The 24,714-nt window shown below is 37.3% G+C and overlaps 1 protein-coding gene across 3 annotated transcripts in view; it reads left to right on the top strand.

The window, feature by feature from the left end:
• The window catches only part of rgs7a (regulator of G protein signaling 7a), a 69,572-nt gene that overhangs the window by 29,422 nt on the left and 15,436 nt on the right, over positions 1 to 24,714 (top strand). For all 3 annotated transcript variants that reach the window (XM_066682310.1, XM_066682296.1, XM_066682303.1), the window contains exons 3-6: positions 12,501 to 12,597; positions 21,757 to 21,807; positions 23,794 to 23,900; positions 24,388 to 24,439. In XM_066682310.1, coding sequence (XP_066538407.1) covers positions 12,501 to 12,597; positions 21,757 to 21,807; positions 23,794 to 23,900; positions 24,388 to 24,439 — 307 coding nt within the window. The remainder of the gene's footprint in view (positions 1 to 12,500; positions 12,598 to 21,756; positions 21,808 to 23,793; positions 23,901 to 24,387; positions 24,440 to 24,714) is intronic.

The raw sequence follows: 24,714 nt of genomic DNA, 5'->3' as shown, positions 1-24,714 counted from the left end.
GTTTTCACTTGAGAATGCTGTTACTGGCTGATGATTAAATTATATGTTGCACTGAAAGCAAAACACACATCTGTTTTTAGCAGTGCCTGTGGTCACATTTAACACAGACTTCTCATTACCACCCTGATTGTATGTATGTATGTTTGTGTGTACATGTGTGTGTGTGTGTGTGTGTGTATGTGTGTGTTTGTGAGTGTGTATGAAGAGGTGCATAAAGCACTTCAAAGACTTGCTGCTTGCTCTGAGTGAATCGACACCTCCAGCCATGTGGAAAACACTACCCATCTGTCATCCCTCTTTCTTCCTCTAGCTGTGTGTGTGTGTGTGTGTGTGTGTGTGTGTGTGTGTGAGAGAGAGAGAGAGAGAGAGAGAGACACACACACACAGAGACACACACAGAGACAGAGAGCATGACCCATGGCTTTTATTTCGAATACCAAAGCATGTGCTCTAATTCTCTGAATAGCAGAGCAGAGCTCTGCCTCTCATTATGCATTTTACTAACTTGAATATTCTATTACGCATAGTGGCATCATAAAGATTCATTTGTGTATTTAAATATGCTCTCTGCTGTAGATGGATGATTAAGTGCAGAGGTTTGTGTGAATTACAGACAGTGAAGGAATGAATGAATGAATGACCCAAGTAATCCAAAAAACATTCAGTGATGTTGAGGTCTGAGCTTAGGGGTTGTGAATTGATTTACATGTGTTTTTAAGATAAGAAAAGATAACAGTTTATTGATTCCAAAGGAAATTACCCATTTATTTTTTCTCAGTAAGGGCTTTTTTTCATAGTTTCAAAGTTTCCACACCTGTGGTCTATTTTTTTTTACTCTGAAAGGATTGTGAGAAACACCTGTGGATATTTTTAAGATTTGAAGTGGGGGTGAATCTTGGTTTGCCCGTGTGTCTACACTGAAACCTTGATGTGCTGTTTATCTGATGGTCTCCTGTGTCAGGAGTCCTATTTTCTTTTCCATCTAATATTTTTTTTTAAACTCCAATTTTGGAAACTTTTCTTCTGACTTTTCTGTATGTCAGTGGATAATCTTTTATAGTATATCCTCAGAAAGTGTGTGTGTATAAGAAAGAATGGTAAGGAGTACATGGCTTCTCAGAGGAAGACAGGCCACTGAAGGACTAACACTTTTTAATGTGTTATAGTTATGTAACCCTTACTGTCTGGCTGCCGTGTATTTCTGTGCATGAACATTCAGAAGGGATTCTTCTCTCTTTTAGTTTGAAGTCCAAAACAGGCAAAACTGCAACTCTCACTTTCTGACACACACACGCACACACAATCTCTCTCTCTCTCTCTCTCTCTCTCTCTCTCTCTCTGTCTCTCTCGTTCTTTCTCTCTCTATCTCTCCCTCTTTCTCCCTTGCTTTCTGTTACCATGGCAACCAGCAAGATGACGACATTAAAACATCATGTCAGCCTTGAGAAAAGAGAAGAGAGATAGAGCGTGTGAGGGGTGGGGATGCATAGTAGAGCAAGGACACAGCAGTGGCAACAGCAGAGGTCTACAATAACCATTATAGCCTTTCTGTACTATCTAAACTTTGTCGTTCAACTTCTCCCCAATGTTGATAGTATTAACACACACCATTCTATTACATATTAATAACAGCAGGCCTAGTAATCAATTATAGAGCCAGACACATGAGTGAACATAGTAGGGCTTGTCTGATATGAAAGTTTTGTCATCAACACTAATCTGATAATCAAAAAATATACAATAATTTAAAAAATAATATTATATATATTGTAAATATATTGAATAAATATATATATATATATATATATATATATATATATATATATATATATATATATTATAATATAATATAATACATTTTTAATATAAAAATGTGGTAATTAAAATGTTTTTGTGTTTAATTAGCTTAATCTTTTACTGAAAATCTAACCTTTAATTGAAGTAAATTTAACCTAAGAAACAAAACCTCATTTGCCAAAAACACTGGCAGCAAGTCTGCCATTGCCTGCTTAACCACAATGACTCTACTCCTATGAAGTTCTGCAGTTGGAAATTACATGAAAGAATCTAAGACCACTTTGCAAGTCTACTGCATTCTAGGTCCGCACAGAGACCCTTGAGAGGAGGTGGTCTCGGTCCGGTCCCATATTAACTCTGGTGTGGTTCATCTCTGGTTAGAACGTGAGGCCGACCTCGATCTGACCCAACAATAAGGTGTACACTGCAGGTCAGTGCTAAATAGCATTCATAGCCAGTGTGTGCTTTGCATATTGGACACAGTAGGCAGGTAAACAGAAAACTGGTTAACGTTTATCTGCTAACTGGATTAATCAGAAATGCACTAATACAGAACACAGGACCTCCTCCCTGTGTTTACATTCTTGCTCCCGACTCAGTCAGGTTTGACCAATCAGCGGCGAGAACATTCTCACATGGTTTGCGGTGATGCATTTTAGTGCGCTTGGATCTTTCAGTGTGTGAAAACAAACCAAACCAAGGGGAAAATGCTCCAAGGTTACATACTTCTTAATTTATTCAGACCAGAACAAACAAACTACAGGTGTGAAAATGCCCTAAGACCACTGTTCAATAATACATGGTTTTAGGTCCTCTCTTTTGGGCTCTTCTTTTCATCTCAACATGTAGGTTTTCGTAAGGATCATACTAGGGGCCTGGTCCAAGACCAAGAACCTGGTCTTAAAACTCCCGGTGCTGTTGTTAGAAGAGGAAGAAAGAAAGTGCTTCTGGTATGCATTCCAATAGTCTATTGGCATGGAGGTGAATATCCTTCTGAATATATTTTACCTCTTCTCCTCATAGCTACAAATTATTATAAAAGCCATCTTTTGTCATTTACATTTAGTTTTTCAGTTGTCTTGTTTGAGGATATTGAATAATGAAGTAAATTAATTTTTTTTTACTGAAAAGACACTTTAAATACTCCTTCCCACACTGTGGAATATTTAGAAATGATGACTACATTTCTGTTCAGCTCATCATCACATAATTAAATTTTTGGCAAATTCTAAATGATCCATTACCGTCTTTGCACATCCATTTTGACACATGTGTGAGGGATGGTAATTAAAGCAGACACAGTCAATTATGTAGGTTTTCTGTACTGTTCCAATTTAAGTGTATGTCCTGAAACCACACACTGAACCTGAGTAGCGCTAAATGTATCTTGCTCTTCAGATTAGCCTTAAATGTATTTCACACAAACTGCAAACCTGGACACATGCACTCACAAACACTCATAAACAATGATCCTGTGTGAAGGAGGCACAGAATTGGAAGGGGAAAACATCAGTGGAATAAAAAATCTAGGGTAGATATTGTGAGAAGAGCTAAGGGTAAGTGCTGCAAAAGCCCTGGCTGATAATGTGGATGTAAATGGATCTCTACACAAAAGGATCGCTGATTCGCTCATTTCGCTGTCAATCAAAAAGGGATTCAGCCTCAGACAGATCATCCAATCATCATGCAGAAGCTGAGCGTCCGGGCCAGCCGAGGCCAGCCCACTGCCCCATAGACCCCCAGAGACGCTGAGCGTCCGATGGGCGGGAAAAAGCCCAGCGTTTATCCAATGGCTTGTCTCGTTTCGCTGCACTTCGCTGCTTCGTTATTGAACTCTCTGGACGCTGAGCGTCCACTGTTTAAAGCACTGTGAAGTGCAGGAATGATTGAGAGGAAAGCCGCGTCTTTACCAGTGATAAGAAGCTGATTCTGAACAAAAGTTGAGCGTGTTGTAGTGCATATTTATTCAATGACATGTACACACAACAGTATATATTTGATCACTTATTTTTTTTACATTTTAGGGGAAGCTGAGCTTCCCTTGCAGTCTTAGAGCAATCGCTGCTGCTTTACATTCTAATTTACTCATGAACAGCTTCTTTGTTTTGCATTTATTATCTTGGAGAGGCTATTGGAAGAGCAGACTGAGTCCATGATGAACAGGCATAAATCAATCTTTGTTTGGAGCATTTTAGCAGTGAGATTTGGTAGGCTCTTGAGGAATAGTGCAGTGTGCCCTTTCTGTCATGTAAGTGGGTGCTGTTACATTCAAATTTTTTCAGTATACTTCACACAAGACTAAGGAACACTTTAAAAATGGCTAATGTAGTGAGCGGTGACTGGCAGGTAATAAGACTGCTAACAGCCTGCATTCACCATGTTAGCAGCTTTGGGTAAAGTATACAATTGTTTGGGCAGCAAAACATGTCTGTTTGTGTACAGTTTGCATGCAGTGAAAGTAAATGCATACTAAAATTGCTACAAACCTAAAAAAAAATTAGTTACAAATGAGTGTCTCTGGTACTTAACTGAAATTAAATGATGTCTACATTCAAATATTTACTGCTACTGACATCAATATCAATAGTGTTTCCTATATTATTCTACTTATGATCATAAATGTGTAACCTCACAATTATCTCAATAAGTGAGATAAGTTTTGAGTCTAAAGAGGATAATTTTTGCAAGCTCAAAATTCACCACCATACACTTTGTTTGTTTTAGTACATATCATAAAATATACTGACTACATTAATATGTCACGAGAAGTAGCAGAATATATAGTAAATAACCAGCATCATAGTTAATGGGGAATCTAGGGCTGTCACTGTCAAGAAGTTCAGTAACATAGTAGTCTTGAATTGTAAAATTTCCGACTTGGCATTTGTTTCCAGTTTTCTTGATTCTGGCCACCTCGGCAGGGCAACCACTTTCCTCCTTTTGCGGACGGGCTTAAGACCACCCCTGATGGAGTTCTGGCACCTGTGGAAACAAACCAACATCTCCACCATAAACAAGATTAACTATGTATCGAACCCTCATTCTGCTAGTCTCACTGTATGATTCAGATACTTGGACGCTGACCAAATTTATTCCAAATGTGACGTCTGCGCCAAATTCTCTGTGTCTCCCTTCGCAACCACTTTCGAAATGAGAATATTCAACGCCGATGTGAGCATCAGCCGACAGTTGAAGAACAGACTCAGAACAATGATTACGATGGTTTGGCCACACTCGTAGAACAGATGACAGCTGATTACCACACAAGCTCTTCTGGCAAAATCAACTTGTTCAGTAGAGAATTCCACGAACGGTGGCAAAAATGACATGGATCTAACAGGTTGAAAAAGACCAGAGAAATCAACAACTCAACCTTAACAAGGCCAGGACCTTGGCCATGAACCACCCAGCATGCAAACATCTCCTAAGCAAAATCTGGTAACCATTGGGACCCACAGCAGTTTACAGACTTCGGAAACAACCCAAACCAAGTGTCAGCTAGGGACAGAAAAAGAACCTGTTAGCCCACCAATTTTAATTTCAAATCTCAACATCACTGAATTATCATATTTTTAACAAGTATTATTAGTCATAAAAAATAGAATACACTGGCAATTGCCATGATTAACAATTTTCAAAAATATTTGAATATAAATGTAAACAAAGAAACTTTACTAAGGATATTTTATATGGCTATCCAAACAAAAAACCCACAAATATATGTTTCCCTGTTTATATACTCTGTTTATTACTGTAATAAAGACCAGTAGCAGAGTTTAGATTGTGCATTATCCTCACAAGTTACGGAAGTGTCATAAAGACAGAACACACAGCAAAGCTCTACATCTAACGGGTGCACTGGCTCTCTCATTCTCATTCCATTGGAGCTGTCTCTCATTGGTCATAAATTTAGATTTTATCCAGGAAGAAAGGCAGTGTGCTTTTATAGGACATTACCAGATAATATGTAGCAGTAATAAATAATTTTGAGTTTGTAGAACAATACTAAACTGGAGTTCATTTGGTGGAAAAGCGCTATGGTTGACAGAAACAAAACGTTGACAGAAACAAAATTGGTTAAACAAAAATCACGATCTGATAGGTCCAGCTAAAGCTTTCCTATTGGTCCATCAATTGGCCGTCAAAACAGGGTCTTAAATCCACAAATGCAAAAAGAGATTCGCACACGCAACAGAGAATGCGAATGTGTGGATTTTTTCCACCTCATTCAAAAACTCCCACTGTCACATTTGGAACCTTAAAAAGGTTTGCTCTTGCACATTTTAAGCCATTTGAGAAGGTACTGATTCACACGTTCATGACATTTGATTTACAAATGCAAATCTTTTTTTCATATTTGTGAATTTAAATTATCTTTATTGTTGTTGTTTTTTTAAATTTCTGCATTCCAATACAGTTGTGGATTTTAGTTTTACGTGTATGTAGTTGCTCAAATGCAGTTACAGATTTCGTTTTACGTGTATGTAGTTGCTCAAACACAGTTACAAAGTCCGTTACATTTGTGAGTATTGTTTTACAAACTCAAAATATTTTTGACCCATTTTTGACTCCATAGTAATTGAGTAAAACATTTTATGGTCAATAATTAAGTCATATGCCTAATAAAGTTTTTAAAACATGCAATGCAACACAAAACATCCATACAAAAATACTATACAATCAGCCAATTAAATGGTTTAAGAAAGAATTTTACAGCTCCACAGTCTAAAGCGAGTGGCTCCAGTGCGTGTGTGTGTATGTGTGGTTGTGTGTGTATATAATTTTGGTCACTGTGCAGATCTGTTTAGGGTTTATTCATAACTTGATAGGCCATGTTCAGACATCAATGGGGTATTGTAGCAAAACACAAATTCTGTTTCATGTCTTGCATAATTTTTGTTTGTCATGCTGGACTTATCTGACAAGTCATATTTCAGCACTTCAGTCTTCGCAAGTGTGATTGAAATGACACATAGCTGAGAGTACATTAATGATGTAGCAGAGACATCTAATCAGTCCTAATAATGGAGCATTGGATTCGGTAATCCCACTTAGAATCGAATGGATTGGCATAGGATATTTTACATCTTATCTTGTGTATGATTATAATTACTGAGAATGAACCATATACTCTAATAAAACATACAAATACATTTTCAAAGTGTTACATTGTCTTTAATGGATCACTTGTTACTATCTATCGTACCCTTAGCCCTACTGCTGTTCATGTTAAATTTGGTCATAGTAAAAAGGGGCATATTTGTGTAACAGGAGATTTCTGTGTCTTTTTTATCACTATATATTATAAAAAAAAAGGTTATTTACATATTCACAAGAAATACACAGGATGGATTAAGGTGGACTATGTTTCAGCCTTTCATGTCTGCCTCCTTTAGATTATTGTGTGTTATGAATGACTGTAACTGATATGTTGTCTTAGACAAGAACTTCACTGCAGCAGACAGGTAGAGATGTAGCAACTCTAGTTATCTGGGCTTTGTTCTTGCCACAGATGGTGAATAGAAACATTGTGGTCAACTTGGGACCAAATAGTGAAGATCATCTCTATACTGGCCTGAGGGTATTGTTCCTGATTGAGCTAGTTATGAGGTTATAAGGGGTCAGTTTGATGAGTTTAAGGTTCTTAATAACTCTTAAATGTGATGTTGGCAATTTTAATTCAGTACACTTTTATATAAAATACAGGGGATATTTCTTCACTATTTGCTATGTCTCTGGTCTGTTTGTATGCAGTAATCATTCAGTAAATGGGAAAGAATCAAAGCTTCTTGTTCTGAAATGGCTCAAGCTCTATGGGTCGCTTGCTCAGACATGGGTGAAATATAGGATCAGGAGGCATTTGGATGGTGGAAATATCTCAGAACGTTCAAAAGCATGAAACCGTTTGAGGATGTTGCTCTATTTTGGCTTCATAGGTGGGAAATATTGACTTAATTATGCTTTTTCAGATGTATTATTTAACTTTTGGTGGAAATGCCTCTGACTGCTACCATTCATTAAAGTAAATGCATACTGGAATTGCTACAAAACGAATAAAAACTTAGAGACAAGTTCATACATTCAAATATTTACATAGCAGACATCAGTATCAAAAATGCATCCTATATTATTCTGCTTAGCAGCATAAATGTATAACCTCACAAGTCAATTTAATTTTGAATCTAAGGAGGATCATACTTTGCAACCTCAATTTTGACCACCGTACACTTTCTTTGTTTTAGTACATATAAAAAATGTACCGATTACATTAACATGTCATGAGACAGTTTTGTGGACAATAGAAAAAACAATACACAAATACTTCTTTATCAAGTGTTATAATAAATGACAACAGAGACAATTAGTGCATTTCACACACTTTGTTCTTCTGCATTAGTGAAAAATACTTGGCTACATGCCCCACACTTCATTACTATTTTTCTGTCATCTTGTTTTTCTTTTTCTTTCTCATCTCTTTGTTACTCACTTTTCTAGGCAAATTTAATGACATATCCATTACCACACCAGATAGGGAGGAATGCAGAAAGCTCTCATTGGCTTCAATTAGCACTAACAAGTTTAACCGTCAGCTCAGCAAGTGACTTAGTGGAACTGTGTGTCTATGTGGGTGTGTGTGTTTCCAAGCAGATAAATAATCCATCTAGTTCACTGCATAATATTTCACTTGTTCTGTTCTACATTTTGCAAAAATTAGCTAAAAAGCTGTTTGTACTATTTTTGTAGTTCCTGGCATTAGCAGGCTTCCTGAAACAGCAGATGACGAGCCAGAAAACTTACTTTTAAATCTGAAAGATAAAGTTGTTTCTCTGAGCTAAGTACATTGAGATTTCATTAGTGTGTTGCAGTGATTATTGATTTATTTTTGATTTTATCTTTATTATTCCATCTGTTTTTGGAGCTTCTGCTCCTCCTACAGTTTTTGAGATATCAAGACTGTTCTGAGCTGGTATAGTATGGTTGTATATAGTGTTTTCAAAAGCACAATCATATTTGGACAGTAAGTGTCTGAATTATGTCAAAACACGCCCATGGGAATGTTCTGAAATTAGTGCTGTCTTAATAGAGGAAATTAACTCTCCAGCTGTGTTTGTGTGTGTGTGTGCGCGCACAGGAGAGAGAGAGAGAGAGAGAGAGAGAGATAGGCAGTTCTTTATGATATTAATACTTCGCCATGAATAAAATTAAATTTACCTTCTGAAGTAAAAAGTAGCGATGTTGTGTTTACATCACTGAATCCCACTGCTAATATGTCAATATGCTCCGTAAATTTATCTGTAAATTAACTCTTAAATTTAAATTCCTGCAATTTTCTCTGTAAAATTCAATTCATGTATTAACGTGTGTTAATATGTTCATTTTGACAGCACAAATTGAAATGTATTTATAATGTTCTGTACATTTCACAATTTTGGAATTTTTACCTCCAATGTTGGCAGAATTGTAGAACCAATAAAGGTATATGTTTTATGATTTTTTAAACCAATATGACTTACGTTTTTCATAAATTTATTGTACATTTTTCCGTTAAGGGAATGTCTATGATTGTGGGGAATCAATATTCTCTCTGGTTGTTTACATTCAGAAGGTGGAACAGTGTGTTTGAAGAACAAAGAAAAACTGTTGTTTGTACGTGCCTGAAGTTTAACTTGTCTGTAAGTTTTTAATTCACTATTTGAATTGCCACAGAAACTCATTTGTATCTCAAGCTGTTTAGTTTTTTAGCACTTTCAGGAATGCAGTTAGCTGTCTTCCGATTTTGGAAACATTTCCATCTCAAGTGGCAAAAATAAGAAAATATTACCCACCCATGGAGCAGGAATAGAGCAATACCTTCATCTCTGTTTGTGTTTTTCAACATTTGCAGTCCTCTGTGATATCTAAAAAACTCTAGGTATCTCTGCCATGAGTTAGGGTTGTCCTGAATACCATTTTTTGGGCTTCTGAGCTCCGGCTGGGATATTCGAATACTTGGAGAGTAGTGTGATGTATATTGTTGTCATTGACAAAATCCGATTCCGACCCCTGCTTTAATACCCCTCTCTCCAGGCTGCGCCATGGCTCAAAGCATGACTTCGCTCGCTACTTATGCTTGCTAACCTGCTAACTAGCTTGCTAACTAAGGGCACAGAGTATACACAATTTAACTAGTTTGAGTGGAGATGCTCTAATTTCAGGCACAAATCTGACAAAATGAACTGTGGCATCGCCTTGCTTTGTTGTAAGCGTGTTGTTTTAGCATGTTAGGCTGTTTTATATGACTGAGTTTTAAGCTTCATTTGCACAAAGACTTATGTTGTTGAGCCTGAATATGGGTGGAGTGGGGAGAGCACTGTTTTTACTGCTGGAGCCTGAATGTGGCGGAAGGTTGCCTTTATCGTTACTCACATTTATCCAAAAATATCAGAATCTCAAGTTTAGAAACCGAATACATACCCAATGAACATATATCTGAATACAGAAAATCAGCTCTCAGCGCACTCTCTAAAATTAAAGCTGCACTTTGGCTCCCAGCATGGCTCCTATCGCTGAGTCGTCTGCTAATGTGCATACACGGTGCCACTAAGGGCACAGAGTATACACAAATAAACCAGCGCTTCTTCGAGGTGTTCTAATTTGAGGTGAGAGAGAGAGAGAGAGAGAGATAGAGAGAGAGAGAGAGAGAGAGAGAGAGAGAGAGAGCCTAGCATGCAGGACAGAGACCATTTACAGACACTGAGGCTTCGTAAACAGACCGGTTTTGAGCAAGCAGACAGATTGGAGATCCAGTGGTGAGGTGAAATGGTGAGGAAATGTTATTTTTAGAAAACCTATTTTTTTTTTTTTATTACAATCATGAATGCCGCCTTTAGGAATGGATGTGGAAAGTTCAGAAAGGTCACACAGATGAAGTCACAATGCACAGCTCTCACACAGAGCTGAGAGAATTCGCGTGGCCCCTTTCTCTTCACTGCTCCTGCAGTTCTGTTTGGGCATAAAGGAACTTTTAGACCTTTTCGGCAAAAGTTCTGGCAACCTGCATTTAGCTTTGACCTCAACACACTCACATTTTCTACAGTAATTCACTTTTTAGTTACTGTCTACATCTGCTCATGTATATTATTTTTAGAAGTAGGACGGGATGATGTCACCCACACCATAATACCAGCACTATGCTGCAATACAATACACTGAGGAAATGATAGTACCATTAAACGTTTGTGCAAAATTACGTCATGACCAAAAATTGTAAAGTGTAAACTGGATTTTATGGAGTGTGTGTAAATACCCTACTCACTCTCTCTTTCCCACCTCCTCTCCTGTTCCACCATTGAGTCGCTATGGCAGTTAAGGAGGCTCTATTTGTTTTGTTCTCTTTTGATGGTGTTATATCAGATGAATTATGTGTCATGGTGTTGTGTCTCAGCCAGTGTTGACGTATCTGCGTGTAATGACACAACGCTTTGGCAATTCAGCTGGTTTCATTCATTCTAAGGAAGAAGATGCATTTATAGAGGCTTTATGGGTAATAATTCAGAAAATTTTGGCATAGTGAGATTATTAATATTTTGCTGAACTATCAGCCTCTACTCTTCTAAGCAAAGAGTAGCTTTACTCTAGATGTTGGAACATTGCTGCAAATATTTCATTTTTTCAGTCACAAGTGTCACAGGCGCCACTCCAGTACACCTTGGATGTACTGGACGATTGTCCATCAATTCAGAGAACTCAGGTCCACTGCTGTACAAGCCAATATTGCGTGGCTTTATTCCACTCTTGGCAATGCTTGGATTTGGGTGTGTGCATATGAGATTAAGCTCGTGTGCATCTGCTCTAGAGCATCCAGTATTTTTCTATGCTTTTCTATACATATTCTACACCGATTGGCCATAACAATAACACCACCTCCTTGTTTCGACACTCACTATTCTCTAATCACAGACTGGAGTTCATCAGTTGCTCTGCATACTTTCTTAGCCCACTTTGACCCTGTTTTTCAATGCTCAGGACCACCACACTACTACTATAGAATAGGTATAATTTGAGTGGTGGGTCATTCTCAGCACTGTATTGAGACTGACATGGGGTGCTCTGTTAGTGTGTGTTGTAATAGTATGAGTGGGTCAGACACAGCATTGTCACTACTAGGCTGAAATACACAAATGATTTCATGTATGGGTTCAGGTTTGATGTTAATGATGAGTAACGATTAACATTTGAATGTGTAATTTGCATCAACATCCACCACAGATTCCCTTATCATGCATCTTTAGGGAGGGCCCAGTGACAAGTGTCGGTGTCTGTGCTTGTATCTGTTTTAGTACGTATAATTTTTAACTGCCCCCTGAGAAAGGCAGAACACTCAGACACACACAGTTGTGTTTTCCTTTTTTCAATTAAGTGTGTGTTTACTGCTCTGCACTGTTTGGCAAATTTGTCCAGTGTGCAACTCTTACTTTTTCAGTGGTGATCATTTTCCTGTATGGGATTTTTGGGGGTTGGTGCATGGGTGTTCAGTAGTTCTTTGATGTTAGTAATGTCAGCAAATGTCGGTTCATTGAGCCTCAGAAAGAAATGGTTCTGCAGATTATACACTGAATTCTGAAATTAAAAATAAAATGTTGCTTCTCTCTCTCTCTCTCTCTCTCTCCCTCTCTCTCTCTCTCTCTCTCTCTCTCTCTCTCTCTCCCTTTTCTATTTCTAAGATGGAAGACCTAATAGCTCGGATGCAAGATGAGAAGAATGGTATCCCAATTCGGACAGTGAAGAGTTTTCTCTCAAAGATTCCCAGCGTTTTCTCTGGTAAGAAGTGTGGATGATTGTGTTATAGCATGGAGATTGCAGTCCCCTGTTAGCCTTCTGTTTTAGAGTGACAGTGTTTGAAACTGTGTGTATCAAATTATGTATCAATTACTTTTCATCAGATTTGAATTAGAACAAAGACATTTGAAAATTGTGAAATTAATTCCCACATTCCTCAGAAATTTGTTATTTATTTTTGAGTTTTGAGTGAGAAATAATTCATACAAAATTACTCAATTCCTTTAGTGGTACCTTTGATAACACTGTAAGGGTTGAATTAATTCTAAGATTGGTGATTGCCTGCTGTAGCTTCAGCAGAGGAACAAAACCCTATGAATTTTTTTTTAATACTTGTAATTTTGCTGTGCAACTAAATTGCATGAATGAACAAGAATAATACTCAGCATGATAATTCATATTCTCACATTATGCTAAGCTTTGCTTAAGTGCAGACAATAGAATGTAAATGCAGCACTCAAAAATGGATGGAGAGAGTAAAATGGAGGATAGTGGTAATGTGAGATTCCTAGAAAAGAGCAGATAGATATTTCCCCTTGTTATCATTAATTTCACAGAATAATTATGCCCCCTTCCATCTCTATCACCCTCTCATTTCCCTCTTTCATTCCATACCAAGTTAAAGGAAAGCCTTGTCAAAAGTGATTGGTTAGATCCTGATTCAGTTTTGGAAATGGGGCATTTGATTGGTCATTGAGACCAGAGTCCCACATCTGTCAAACATATCTGAGTGACAGTGCTGATCTAGCATACACTCCATTCTTCTGTATAATCACATTCCCCCAATATAAAAGTTATTAACTGATTAGCATTAGTCTGTGACACACACAAAATATAAAAATCTTGACATTTTCACCTTTGCTCATTTTGCACCAAATTTTACAAACTTGAGGTCTCTTTATTAAAGGATATTTATAGAAGCTATTTGAAAGAATTTAAATGAAGTGTCTGAGACATATTGCTTTCTCTCTTAGACCTATATACTAAGCCTTCATGGGAAGGGTTTTTTTCATAACATGTCTGGTTGATGGGAAGAAATTGCAGATTCAGCTTGGAGTGTAATAAAACAGTGCTTCACTCTCAGAAGCTTTGGGGCAGTGCCAGGCTACATGAGGTTGTGTGTCTTAGAAGGTTCTGTTAGCAACTAAGCAGAGGATATAAGTGGATGAACAGAGTGCAGTTGGATGCGAGAATAAAGAATACGTCTGTCAGAGCAATGAGGCCAATTTTTCTTGGTTCTTCTTCAGTATACCAACCGCATTTCCAGACAATTTGGGATTTTTTTGCCGGACCACCTACTGGGCCGACCTAAAGGAGCATTTTCGCTTACCGACTGACTGACTGACTGACTGACTGACTCCTAATGTTGAAACACGCATGAGGGAGTAGTAATGTTATTTCTCAGTCTGCAGTTAGTTCAGCCATATTCCAAAAGGTGGCGTAACGACACCATTGGTTGTTAGTTCAGCCATATTTGACATATTGCTTTGCCACAAACAAGGAAACAGAAGGGTTCCAGTTCGTGAACTAAATTTGGAACCATTTTGCATATTTCCACCGTCATAAACTAGTTCGTGAACCAGGAAAAAAATCCTTCCCAGCTGAAACCAAAGAGGAGTAGGTTCTTCAGCATGAAGCTTTGTCTGTGGGCCTGTCAAGATTCAGTAACTCAGGGAAGAGCTCAGTGCCTCACACACGGTGTGTATTTTTGTGGTGGGGAGACATTTTGTGGCGTCAGTGTGTTTATTGTATAAATAAGTAATTGTAATTCTTAAAATCAACAAAATGTTCTTGGCCTTCTTTGTTCGTTGTTGTTAGATCAGCTAGTATTTATTTTTAAATAATATGAACAAGAAAAACACTAATGCCAGTGTTAGATATTATGAACAATACTCTCTGTAAAACACAATCACATAATAAAAACCACATGTAATCAAAGACATTGATATGAAGCACAAAAGCTTCTCCAGACCTGCCAATGACAGGGCATGTATTTTGGGATTTTCTGTTTTTGAAATGCCAGAAACACCTCTGTGACAATGGCTATATGACCAATGGTGATCCGGCAAAACTAGGCTTGCCTAGTTTTATTTTGCTCTTATTTTGTACAATGCAGTAAAACAAGAATTTGTGATTTGTTCATTCTCTTGTACTTTTTTTTAACTGACAAATGTACAAAGAATATATTTTGTAAATGTATATATATGTTTATATAATCAAAAATCTAAATTAATGGCTGCAACATACTCCAAAAAGATGCAGCAATTTTTTTACACTTTTTAATTAAGACTTAATCAAGACAAGACTTAAGCTGCTCTTAAGTGCTGGTGTCACTCTTTTCTGATTCTTCTTTTAATGAGGTGCCATACGAGACAGGTCTGGACTATGGACAGGCCACTTAAGGCAAGCTGTTGTAACACGTGCATAATGAGGCTTGGCATTGTTTTGCTGAAATAACCATGGGCATCATGGGAAACGACATCACTTTGATAGCTTAATATGTTCCTCTAAAGGCCTGTTTACATCTGGTATTAACCTGTTTTGTATCTGGATAGTATCTGGATGTAATTTCACTGGATTCAAATCAAATCAAAGTTTATTTGTCACATGCATAGTTATACATAGTTAAGGAAATAGAAATAAGATAAAATATATAGACATATAGACTAAACAAAAAAGAATTAAAGCAAAACTTTACAACAAAACACAGAAAAATAAAATATAAAAATGTATAGAAAGTATAAAAAAGTGAGCCGCGCCTACGGCATACAGATGAGGATTAAAGTGCATAATGTGAATTTTAATGTGCAACTTAATGCAGTGCAAAAAAGAATTGACAAGTGAAAAGTCTGTGGGGTAAGAGCAGTTAACAGTTAACAGTTCTGGATGTGGTGTAAAGTGTGAGCTGGATGAAGTCTGGGGATTCTACTTGCACTTCTCGTTAAAATGAAAGCATGTTAACATGTGCTTTTCTTTTGTATTGCGATTTGAATGCTCAAAGGTCATACACATTTTGTATGAAACACCTTAAATTTCTTCTGTAGTCACATAAAGCAGGAGTGAAACAGGGATGTCCTGTTAGCACTGGCAATATATCCTACTCTGCTAGTAAGTATACAGCTCACAACACCAGAGTCTTTCAAATTCAACCAGATGTTACTAGTTTCAGAATGGTCATTTGTGCCCCCCTATCAGGCCATTTGTCTTGTTTTAGTTTTGACTAATACTAAAACATTAGTAACTACAAACCGGATTCCAAAAAAGTTGGGACACTAAACAAATTGTGAATAAAAACTGAATGCAATGAAGTGGAGGTGCCAAGATCTAATATTTTATTCAGAATAGAACACAAATCACAGATCAAAAGTATAAACTGAGAGAATGTATCATTTTAAGGGAAAAATACGTTGTTTCAAAATTTCATGGTGTCAACAAATCCCAAAAAAGTTGGGACAAGGCCATTTTTTACCACTGTGTGGCATCCCCCCTCCTTCTTACAACACTCAACAGACGTCTGGGGACAGAGGAGACCAGTTTCTCAAGTTTAGAAATAGGAATGCTCTCCCATTCATGTCTAATACAGGCCTCTAACTGTTCAATCGTCTTGGGCCTTCTTTGTCGCACCTTCCTCTTTATGATGTGCCAAATGTTCTCTATAGGTGAAAGATCTGGACTGTAGGCTGGCCATTTCAGTACCTGGATCCTTCTCCTACGTAACCATGATGTTGTGATTGCTGAATGTGGTCTGGCATTATCTTGTTGAAAAATGCAGGGTCTTCCCTGAAAGAGATGACGTCTAGATGGGAGCATATGTTGTTCTACAACCTGAACATAGTTCTCTGCATTAATGGTGCCTTTCCAGACATGCAAGCTGCCCATGCCACAAGCACTCATGCAACCCCATACCATCAGTGATGCAGGCTTCTGAATGGAGCGTTGATAACAACTTGGGTTATTCTTGTCCTCTCTGGTCCGGATGATAAAAGACCCCTGGCCCAGTGCAAACGTCTGAGCTTGTGGAGCTTGCTTAGAAATAGCTTCCTCTTTGCACTGTAGAGTTTCAGCTGGCAACGGCGGATGGCACGGTGGATTGTGTTCACTGACAATGCTTTCTGGAAGTATTCCTGAGCCCATTCTGTTATTTCCTTGACAGTGGCATTCCTGTTTGAGGTGCAGTGACGTTTAAGGGCCCAGAGATCACGAGCATCCAGTTTTACGGCCTTGACCCTTACACACAGAAATTGTTCCAGATTCTCTGAATCTTTTGATGATGTTATGCAGGGTTGATGATGATAACTTAAAAGTCTTTGCTATTTTACGCTGGGTAACACCATTCTGGTATTGCTGCACTATCTTTTGGCGCAACAATGATGGAATTGGTGATCTTCTTACCATCTTGGCTTCAGAGAGACACTGAGAAGCTCTTTTTATACCCAATCATGTTGTCAGTTGACCTAATTAGTGTTTATTGGTCTCCCAGCTGTTCGTTATATGCTCAATTTCCTTTTTCCAGCCACTAATTGCTACTTTTCCCAACTTTTTTTGGGATTTGTTGACACTGTGAAATTTTGAATCAACATATTTTTCCTTTAAAATGTTACATTTACTCAGATTAAACTTTTGATCTGTCATCTATGTTCTATTACGAATAAAATATTGACATTTGCCATCTCCACATCATTGCATTCAGTTTTTATTCACAATTTGTTTAGTGTCCCAACTTTTTTGGAATCCGGTTTGTAAATGATATTATTCTATATGACACTGTTGTCCATTCATTAAAGCCTAATTGTATTTTTATTAGACGTTTATTTCAAAAGATAGACACTAAATAGGTTTCTCTCATATCTTTTTCTCAAAAAAGGGAGTTATTTCTTACTTAAGCCGGTGCAAATTATCTTTATGATACCCACTTAAAATGATGGTTCTACGAAGTTATTTAGCAAAGAAATTGGTTCTATACAGAACACTGAACACTTTTTACATGAGTAAAGGGTTCTTTTCTTTGTGAAGGGGTTCTTCAGATTGATGGAGAATGTTCTGTAGAGGGTTCTATATAAAACATTTTTAGAAAAGGGTTCTGTATGGCACCACAAACAGTTCTTCTACTGTTCTACTGTGGCTTGACATTATAACAATAGAAGAACCCTTTTTTGGTACCATACAGAAGAATTTTCTGAAAGGTGCTGCATACAACAGTCTCTAGCACATTCTCTGTCAAGCTAACAAACACCTTCACAATGCAAAGAACCCTTTAATCATGCAAAATGTTCTTCAAATGTTCATGATTCTATTATAGAACTTTTTCATTTAGTAAGCGAACCCTTATAGGACCACAATTTATAAGAGTTTAGGTCTGCTGAAATGGCCAATAAGTGCAATGTAAAAAATTAATTGGCAGCAAAGTGTTTCCTTGTGTGTGTGTGTGTGTGTGTGTACGTGTGTGTGTGTGCCTGTGTGTTTCTGAGTAGGTTAGCAGAGAAATTATATACACAAGAAATAGTGGAAAGGATAAGAATGTAAGACATATAATTGATGGATGTCTGTGTGTGTGTGTGTGTGTGTGTGTGTCTGAAGTACTGGAGATTATGTTACTCTATGCTTTAATGATTCATCATTAATCCCTGTGATAGCTTTTTTGTAGCTTCACTTAGTTAGAAATCTCTACATCTCCCAAGCCTGTAATCCCCCTCAGAGAGAGAGAGAGAGAGAGAGAGAGAGAGAGAGAGAGAGAGAGAGAGAGAGAGAGAGAGAGAGAGAGAGAGAGAGAGATGTAATAATATGAAGCCGGGGGTTGATAAGCATATGGAAGGAGAAAATGATGGGTTGAAGTGTCCTGAAATGCCATCCACTCTTATCATTTATCAATCTTTTTCCAGATTGAATTGTTAAAGGAACATGATGAAAGCTAAAGTTAATCTTTTTCCATGTCTGAAATTAAGGGCTTGGCAATTTATATGTGGTGCAATTTGGGCCTCTGGTGGTCCACTGAATGCATTTTTTATGCAGATACATACTGACCCACATGGACTACATGCATGTCTTTATTACTAGAGCAGTATACTCGCTGACATTTAGAAGTCTCAGTCCTCCGGGTAGAATGTGTGCAAGATTTACACACGGATAAAAGATTCAACACACGCGTGTATGCTGAGACCTACTTTTCAAGGACCGGTGGTTGACTGTTGTCTCAACCCAATGCTGTGAAAATTTCTTTAACTCCTGAGATGCCCAAGAACCCAAGCTTCCATTACAAACCCTTCTACTTAAGGAATATACCAATTTGTGCCATTTTCCATTCAATCACAGAATAAGAAAAAAATTAAGATTTAACACATGTAATTAAGAGGGTTAAACCCTTAAACATGAGCAGCAGAAAGAATACCACAGTTGCTACTATAGTAGTGCTTATTATTCCATATGGTATAATCTCTCAAACACTAAACACTTGTATCCAGTTACTGATTTGCTGGAGAAGGAAATTCATCATCGGGGTTTAAGAACATCGACTGTTGGAATTTATATTCTTGTAATGTAATAAAAACAAGTTCTTCTATACCCCTAGACAGCCCTAGGTGTTGAGCATGTGAGCATTTAGTGTTGTTCCATTTAGTTTTTTGCTTTCTTTCAATATTATTCAGTGTGTTCATATTTCATTATCTTGCTATTGTCCCAACTTTTGTAGTGTGTTACAGGCATCAAATATAAAAAAGATTTTGTCATTTAAAGATAAGGTTGGAGCTAAATAAAAATCACATATTCTTGTTTTTATTTCATTTCACACTGTCAAACTTTTCTGGAAACCTTTCTACTCTGAGGTGCAGTTCACAGAGGAATAAGAACAAAAAGTTTATAGAGCACAATTAATGTGACACTGTTTTGAAGTATTATGCCATAAGCCAGTGAATATATACGCAATCAGTATTACTTTAGGAGAAAGTCTAAACAATTCCATCTAGTTCTTTGGGCCCAAGCTCATCGCAGATAATTTAAAGGATGGTAGAAACTTGGCCTATGACCAGAGGAGTCCATGTTGCAGCTGGTTTTCATGATAATGATGAACAGTATGATACAGACAGTTATCAGCGACAGGTGAAAAGTCAACATTACTCATGGTATGGGAGATGCACCAGTGATCATATCATGGGTGACTTGTATATGTGAAATGTTTCCATTGATGTGTAGGCAAACACCTGTTTTTTAGAAACATAAGCTGCCATCAAGAAAATGTCTTTTCTTGGGAAGTCCATGGTTATTTCAGCAAGGCGATGACGGGCCTCGTTCTGTACGTGCTACAACAATATGGTTTCATGGACACAGAATACATGTGTTTCACTGACCTGCCTGCAGTTCATAACGGTCTCTTATGGCTAGTCAATTATAGAATCAGGCAACGGGGACCATGGACTGTTGAGCAGCTAAAGCCTTGTATCAAGTCAGAATGGGCTAAAAAAAATATATATATTAATTAATTAAATTCTGCCCCAAATTTTGGAGTTTGTGACACATGTAAATTCATAAATGTTTTATGTTCAGAACAATTAATAATGAAAATCTTTCCTTTGGGTTTTTGTCAGTAAAATAAAGTCTCAAGAGAGTTAACAAATCACATATTCTTGTTTTTATTTTGCATTTTACAACATAAAATATGGTATATACCGACATTTGGATGTACCAGTATCTTTGCTTGTATAAGGGTTACTACATGAAACAGTCTGTAGTCAGGTGATTGGCTGAGAATCTGGTCAAACTTGCTAGCCTTGGGATTTGTCTTGTCTTAACTTTCTAGAAGTGTTTTGTCCATTTTGAGCTCTTACAGAAATAGCTACCTGTATGTGTTTCAGAGATAGTGTTCTCTAAGAAGTAACATCATTATTCTTGCCAGTTTTGTCTTCCTGCTGCTGAAGTGTGATTTCCGCACATGCAACCTCACTTCCACGCTTACCGTAGACACAGTTTTCCTTGTTATTATTACCCAGAGTTTCACATTTGTAGACTGCTGTAAGATGGTGTAACAATGAAATGTGTTTGTTGCAAGGGTCTAGCTTTGGATTATATGAATGTTTAACAGAAAACTTTGATTGAATGGTTGTTAGTTGACATAATAATTTTTTCTTCTTCTTGTGAGATTAAATGAGAATAATTTTATTTATATTTGTTTTGTATATTGGGCGGCAAGGTGGCGCAGCAGGTAGTGTCGCAGTCACACAGCTCCAGGGGCCTGGACATTGTGGGTTCGATTCCCGCTCTGGGTGACTGTCTGTGAGGAGTTGGTGTGTTCTCCCCGTGTCCGCGTGGGTTTCCTCCGGGTGCTCCGGTTTCCTCCCACAGTCCAAAAACACACATTGCAGGTGGATTGGCGACTCAAAAAAATGTCTGTGTGTGTGACTGTGTTGCCTTGTGAAGGACTGGCGCTCCCTCCAGGGTGTATTCCCGCCTTGCGCCCAGTGATTCCAGGTAGGCTCTGGACTCACCGCAACCCTGAATTGGATAAGCAGATAATGAATGAATGTTTTGTATATTGCCCTGGCGCCCCATCCAGGTTGTGTTCCCGCCTTTGACCCCACTGAATCTGGGTACAATCATAAAATGAAATAAAATGGCCCTGAACACGATAAAGAGGTTACAGAAATGAATGAATTCATGAATGTTTTGTAACTAGTAAATATCCTGCATCAACTCCTGCCAACTCCACCAGGCTGTAACACTTGACTCATAAAATGCTTTACAGTTAGCTAGGGATTTGGACTAGATGTTTAGAGCCAGAATAAACCAAACACAGATAAGGCATGCTTTAATATTTCCCTTTGTTAAACACACCTGATTCAGCTCTGTGGGTAATTATGTAGCTCTTTATGAGCTGTGAGAGTTTCTAACACATTGCACTGTGACCAGGATGGACATTAAAAACAAACTGCTTTGGGGCAAGAGCATAAAGATACATTTTTAATGGTCAGCAGTTTTAAGCATTGGCCTTGTCATCTGGAGAATACTCGTTCAATCCACAATGATGCCCAAGCCATCCGAAGTTGGCCACATTCCAAATTCAATTTTCAAAGTTCACAGCACAGGTGCTTTTTGGCTGAAATGGTCAAAACATACATTTCCATTTCTTATCTAATCTATATTGATTGTTTACAGGTTCAGATATTGTGCAGTGGCTAGTGAAGAATTTGAACATCGAGGATCAGGGTGAGTCCTGAATTTACACAAAACAAAATTTACACAAAACAAGAGGGTGTTATTTTAAGGAAAAATCAGAGCCACGGTGGACGTAGGGTATGTTGTCAATGCAAGATGTCAGGATTTACGCAATGCAGAAACTCTTCAGAATGCTCTTATTCGTAAGTTTATCCTTGGCGCCAAGTTGCTAGTATAAGCATCTCAGGTTTCACTTTTTATCGAATCAGAGGAACACAAGGAACCATTTTGGTTAATTGTGGGAAGCTGGCTGTTGAAAGCGTGTAATGTTACTCCAGAGTTATAGTTGCTGAAGCAGCAGAGATCGCTTCCCCTGACCGCTTCCGCTCAAAAAAATCATAAAGAATGACTGCCAGACGCCTCTCTGACCTTTGGTTTCCTCAAGTTGAATTATTTACAACTCCTCACACTAAAAACTACATACCTACTTAAGATATTCAAATATATGAATTTTAGTTATGAGTCCATATTGCCAAACATTACAACATTAAATAAAACACCATATTAAATAGAGTTACAGGGAAAATAAAACTGCCAAAAATAGCAAAACAAAAGCGTCACTGAAAGTAAAGGACCATTAATTTATAATCAAAACTCACTCACCCTCTCTCACACACACACACATGCCAGTGTGTCTGGCAAATATGCTGAAATATTAATCAGTGATTATTTATTAATGTATAATTCTCTGTGGTGTGTGAGGGGGTTGAAAGGTTAAGGCAGAGTAAATATAGTAGTATGTGTTGTGTGTCGATGTAAGTGTCAGTATGAATATGCGAAAGAGTATTATGTGTATTTGTATGTTTTAATGCTTATTTATTTGCTTCTGTGTTATGTGTTTCTGTTTCAAGTGTGAATGTATTAAGTGTGTATGTGAATATAAATAAATTCATTTGGCATGTGTCAGAAAACACACTTATGAATCATTATAATAATAATTATTATTATTACTAGGAAAATAAGTGTCTATTTAGCATTTAGATAAATGTTAATGAACTGTGCAAATTTCAGATACCATCTTTATATATCCATTCAGAAATTGCTATTAATTACAAGTTATTTAATAGGCCAAAAACATAAAATTCATAAATATATATACATACACCAATCAGTCATAACATTAAATCCTAATGCCTAACATACCCAATACTATGTCTGTCCCCCTCATGCTGAGGAATGTGTCCTTTAGTCTCTGGCACCAACAAATTGGTAGCAAATCATTTAAATCCTGTAAGTTGCAAGATTTGGCCTCAGTGGAACTGACTTGTTTTTCCTGCACATCCCACGGATTTTCGACTGGATCTTTTAGGAATCGAATGCCCATAGCATTCATATGGGAGACTTGCCAGACCATACTAAAAAAGAATAATAATACAAACAATCCATATTTGAAGTCAGTAGACATGAATATTTGGGGGTGGAAGTGTCCATCTATGAAACTCTCTTTTTTTATCTCGTGCATTCAGTCTATTTCATCAAAACAGGTACACATGCTCAGAATGACAAACAGACTAACTATTTATCCGTGTAACCTCTAGAATAAACAATGGACCAAATAATCAATAATGAAATTTGCTGCCCACAATTTTATAATCCATTTTTATTGATTTTCTCTATTAGTTGTTGTAGCCCTAATGTGGAGCATCAACAAGCCCTTGCTGAAGAAAAAAGAAATAGAAAGAAAAGACAAAAATAAAATCAAGCTTAATCAGACAAAAATAAAATCTGAAGCTGCTGGTGTCCTGACAGAACTTGTGGAATCTAAAGGTGTGGAAAATTAGCCAGGCACCTTTTTTGAAAACCAAATAAATTTCCTTAAAATAAAGGTAAAGCATAGCAAAATAATAAAATAGTTCGTGAACTACTAACTGTGAAAATTACACAGCTATGTTTTGTTGTTTGATGTGTTAGACTTTTGGCTGATTTATAGCTTTACTGATAAACATTTAGTGTACCAGCTGATTCTTTTGCTTACAGTGGAGGCTCTGCATCTGGGAACACTGATGGCAGCACATGGCTATTTCTTCCCCATCTCTGACCATGTGCTAACACTCAAAGATGATGGCACTTTCTACAGATTCCAGGTGTGTAGATCGGTAAAGGAGGATCTGTACTGGAGGGTCACAGCACTAGATTTTAGTGTACTGAAAAAAAATAATGCATCATCATTTATTTATTTATTTATTTATTTATTTATTTATTTATTTATTTATTTATTTATTTATTCATTCAATTTAAGTATTGACAATTCCCCAGAAATATTTTATTTCTATGGAAAATATTGACAAATTCAGTGAATGTATTTTTCAATTTGCTCTAAGAAAATGAGCAGATTTCATAACCAGCACCTCTGAATGTGATCAAATGCAATGCAAAATTTGCTGTGATTTAAAATAACAGTGTTGATGAGCTTATAATCTTAGAGAGCAGTTTCATTTACTGCAATCAAAGTGTTACGAGAGTTCTATTGTATTATATTGTAAATGATGTGTAATGAATGAGTTTTCTGAGTGAGGAAGGATTGTGGGTAATAGACTTACATTACAATGGGTTATGCATCTTCCCTGTCAGACTCCATACTTCTGGCCCTCGAACTGCTGGGAGCCTGAGAACACAGACTACGGTGAGTGTACATGCCTCTGGAAGTGCGAGTGATAGAAACCACAACAGTTAGAGACCAGTATTCACGAATCCTCATTCCAGGAATGTCCCAAATCTGCATATCACACCAACAGTAGATTCAAATGAAGCAGGGGATAACACTAATAATAATGAGTTCTGTAATATATGAAACTGGATTGTACAGAAATATTAATTGTTGACACTCAATTTGTGGGAACAGAGACAGAAGAGTCTAAACCCTTTGTAGATAAAAAGCAACAATATTTGAACATTTAT

Source organism: Hoplias malabaricus, chromosome 1, assembly GCF_029633855.1.
Source record: "Hoplias malabaricus isolate fHopMal1 chromosome 1, fHopMal1.hap1, whole genome shotgun sequence".
In the NCBI taxonomy this organism is placed as follows: Eukaryota; Metazoa; Chordata; class Actinopteri; order Characiformes; family Erythrinidae; genus Hoplias; species Hoplias malabaricus.
Note: the sequence above shows the minus strand (reverse complement) of the source record. Positions and strands in the feature narration are given on the sequence as shown.